This window comes from Carcharodon carcharias, chromosome 11, assembly GCF_017639515.1.
Source record: "Carcharodon carcharias isolate sCarCar2 chromosome 11, sCarCar2.pri, whole genome shotgun sequence".
NCBI classification, from domain to species: Eukaryota; Metazoa; Chordata; class Chondrichthyes; order Lamniformes; family Lamnidae; genus Carcharodon; species Carcharodon carcharias.
Window position 1 is genome coordinate 82,544,055 of NC_054477.1, and position 3,620 is coordinate 82,547,674.

Genomic DNA, 3,620 nt, shown 5'->3' on the forward strand with positions numbered 1-3,620 from the left:
GATTTAACTTTACTATCGCACTTTCTCAGTCTAACTCCTGTTCAGTGAGCAAAAAGGATGAAGTTTTTTGATTCCTAAAATGGCCTTTCGAAAATTGGCATTTGGCTTCAAATAAGATTTTAGATTATGTATGTACATTATGGAATATGGCGATATTTCAGTTCATAAAATTTATTTTTAAATTGCGTTTTGTTTTCCCTTAATAATGTTTTCTTTAGTGAAGAGATACGCCTTATGCAAAAAAATCAGCTGTATTAGCGGGAGAACGCATTTGTATCGTTACAAAGCCTCTGAACAGTGATTTCAGAGTAATTTGTGTGACAACGTACAGGATTGTGTTGTTTTCCAAAAGCTAGACAAGCAAATGTCTTGTAAATGCACTATTTTGCAAGGCAGTTTAGTCTTCCTCCACTAAAAGGAAAGAACATACTATAAACGAAAATATCGACAAAAAAACTGATTTTGGTCAATCTGACTGGTGCATTTGACTTGACCTGAGGTATCTCCCCAACAAGTGTGGTATCCTCGCTTTACGGTTGGTTGATAATATAGAACGGTGCCTGGGAAACATTGGGAATTAACCATTTCACCTAGTACTTTTGCTGCTTCAAGTCCTCTCTGACTTTTCCCCCTCGGGAAAAGAAAACAAACTTCAAAACAGACCAGATGGTTTCCGAAAATAAAGACCAGCTTTATTTTGTCTGTTGACCTTTCACTCGAGACGCAGCTGGAATTAGTACCTTTCCCGATATAACACACAGATCAGGGGGTTTCTAAAAAGACAGGACACTAAAACCAAATCACAGCAGGTACTATGAGAAGATGAATATCCTGGTGAACAATTCTTGACAGAGTTGTTTGTCTCTTTGGGAACGGAACAAAGATAACATCGGCAAACTAATATTGTTGCCAGCAGGGTGCCAGGAATTTAAATTTATAAAATGGAAACCGAGACATAGACTAAACAAATGTTTACGATTAATGCGGATGTTTGACGTTAACACGGTCTGCCTTTCATAGCTATAAATAACAACATCTAGAAATGTTTATTTGTTCCAAAACCAAATACTATTATGGTTCAATGTTAACCGTGTCGTATATTCTTAGTACCATTTACCCTATTTCAGCAGGTTGTGTTTGACTCCCCAATGTTTTGGTATATGCGTTCAAATTTATATCGTTTTAAACAGACTTTGACTACAATATACCTTATTATTATGTTTGTGTCCTGGCAGTGCGGGACTTGTCGTCCGTTGTCACGTACAGAACTGTTTGCTGAATCAATACAGAGTTACTCAGTCAAATCTTTCAATCGACAAAGTGCAATTGCATCTAACCACCGTTTGAAAGGCAGCGCCAATCTTGAAGTAAAATTTTTTCTGTTTTGACTTTCATGCAACATTGGAAGTTGAAATGACCAGTTTTGCACTTCAGCACGAGTTTCATACCCCAGCGCCTAGTTATATTTTAGACAGGATTACTTAGACTAAACAAATACACAATAACAATACAAAAACAGACAATAGGCGTTTGACCTAAAAATGTTAGCAACCAGGATACTCGCTATCACCTGGTGCTTTCAATGGAATACATAGGAGAAGCATGATTCTCGTTTATAATGAATTAAACCCACCGTGCCTTATTCTAAAGTAAGGTATATCTCGAGTGAATGCACATTACCGACTCATGTTCAAAGTACATAAAGGGCCTTTTTACCGATCTCTCTATCTGAACAGTTCACCTGTAATACTGGCCAAATACAACCGAGCTGAGTTCAAAAGTCTTTGTGCAGTAAGTACTGGTTCGAAAAGGGAGTTAAAGACCCGGGAAGTTTTGTCTGCTGCAATTATATCCTGGGTTATATTCGTAAGGGAGCTGCGGGAGTGAACATTCCGGGAAAAACTGCGGGAAGCTTGCTAAACTGACCGGCGGCTCCTCCAGGGATGAAGAGTTTGGGGGTGGGTTGCTGGGGTATAAGGGTGTCTGAACGGGCACTGTCCTAGCCGCTTCGGGGATGGCGAGGTTGCAGCCGGCCGTGGGGCTCTTCTTAGGAGGATTGCATGGCAGCCAAGGATCTGGGAAGTGGGGGAAGCTCCCACTGAGAGCGGTCAGGCCGCGATACGAGTCGTAGGATCCGAGCTCGCAGTTTCCTTCCTGCTGGATCCGCAGCGCCGAGCCCAGGAAGGGCTCCTGTGCCGAGATCATGTTGCTGTAATCTGGCCCGAGCAGCTCGAAAAACTCGGCGGCCTCGGGATTTCCCCTCTCCAGGTCCTTGAGGGACATTCCGGAGGTGGAGTTGATTTTCACGTTGGCCGGCTCGGTGAAGAAGGACGGCGGCAAGTTGCGGTTCCTCAGGGGGACTTTCTTGCTGCTGCCGGCCACCGCCGCCGCTGCCAGGGCTCGGTCTCCGGCTGCTGATCGGCGGAGATCCCGGACCGAGTCAAAGAGAGCCGCCAGGGACTTGCTCTGAAGGCTTGACTGCGACCCGTCCTTCTTCGGCGGCGGCTTGCATTGGAAGTGGCCCGTGGGGGTGGTGCTGCTGGCGGATGGGGGAGAAAGCTGTCTCTTACCGACCGCCTCTTGCCCAGATGCCGAGTTACTGCTGCCCCCAGAGATCATCCCCGTGCACCTTTTGATCTGTTTCTGCAAGTACTTTCTGTGGTTGACTTTCCTCTTGGATTTAACGGGCTTGTCTAAAGCCAGCTTGATGTTGCTGGAAGCTGAGTCGATAAAGTTGAGGAGGGCGCTGGTCGCTTCCTTCACCTCCCCGGAGCTCTCCCTCTCCGCCAAAAGAGCCCCGCTGTAAGCACTCTCCATCTCGTACTCCATCGAGGAGCCGGGGAAACAGAAATGGATGAAGTGAGGGTTCATGATGGCAGCCTGCACAGCCATCTCCTGTGCCCTGGTCTCGAGTGTTAGCAGAGGCCGGTCCCTGGGGCTACAAAGTTCACCAGCACATAACTCCAGGGCGCTTCGGAAGTGCCCGGCGGCTTCAGGCTGGCCCAAAGGGGCAGAACGGAGGCAAATCCTGCTAAACGATCGAGCTCTCAAACTCCAGAGCAGCCCGGGGATTCAGGTCCTTAAAGATTGCTCCCAATAAGCTGGGTAATACATCATCGCATCGTTTTACCCGCCCCCCGACCCTTGTGAACAGCGTTTTAATGAATGTGTTTCGCTATAGGCTCTGGCTGGAAAGAATATCCGTTTCCCGTCACTCGAACCAGTGAGTCAAAAGCGACCCCGATCCTATTATAGAGCTGTGAATTCATTAAATCGGACAGCTTAAGGAGGTTGGACACGGTTTGGAGAAGCACTTCATTACTGCAGTATAAAGTTCAACACGACCAAACCTCAGCCACGGACGCAGAGAAAATAAAGCAGCTCAAGTCAAAATATGTTGGATTTATTAGTACAACTTTAATTCGGGATGTCGTATTCTAAGTTACCCTTTAAATGCATTTTGGATGATTGACAAAAATCCACGAAGATTCCGGTATTCTATTACTCGATTTGGAATCGCGCCTTCCCTCTCCCTCTACGCTACTTCTTCCTAGGAATTGGCCCATCCATATACCTTGTCTCAGAATTTCTCCAAAAATACAATAATAGGGTATGCGATC

The 3,620-nt window shown here is 45.8% G+C and overlaps 1 protein-coding gene across 1 annotated transcript; it reads right to left on the minus strand.

The window, feature by feature from the left end:
* Positions 1-1,580: 1,580 nt before the first annotated feature.
* Positions 1,581-3,143, minus strand: LOC121284378 (protein FAM181B). The gene has a single exon (XM_041199803.1). The coding sequence runs from the start codon at positions 2,890-2,892 to the stop codon at positions 1,816-1,818; it is 1,077 nt and encodes a 358-aa protein (XP_041055737.1). The 5' UTR covers positions 2,893-3,143; the 3' UTR covers positions 1,581-1,815.
* Between the last annotated feature and the right edge of the window lie 477 nt (positions 3,144-3,620).

Coding starts and splice junctions, on each gene's coding strand:
- LOC121284378 (XM_041199803.1), bottom strand. CDS start 2,892: ATGGCTGTGCAGGCTGCCATCATGAACCCTCACTTCATCCATTTCTGT.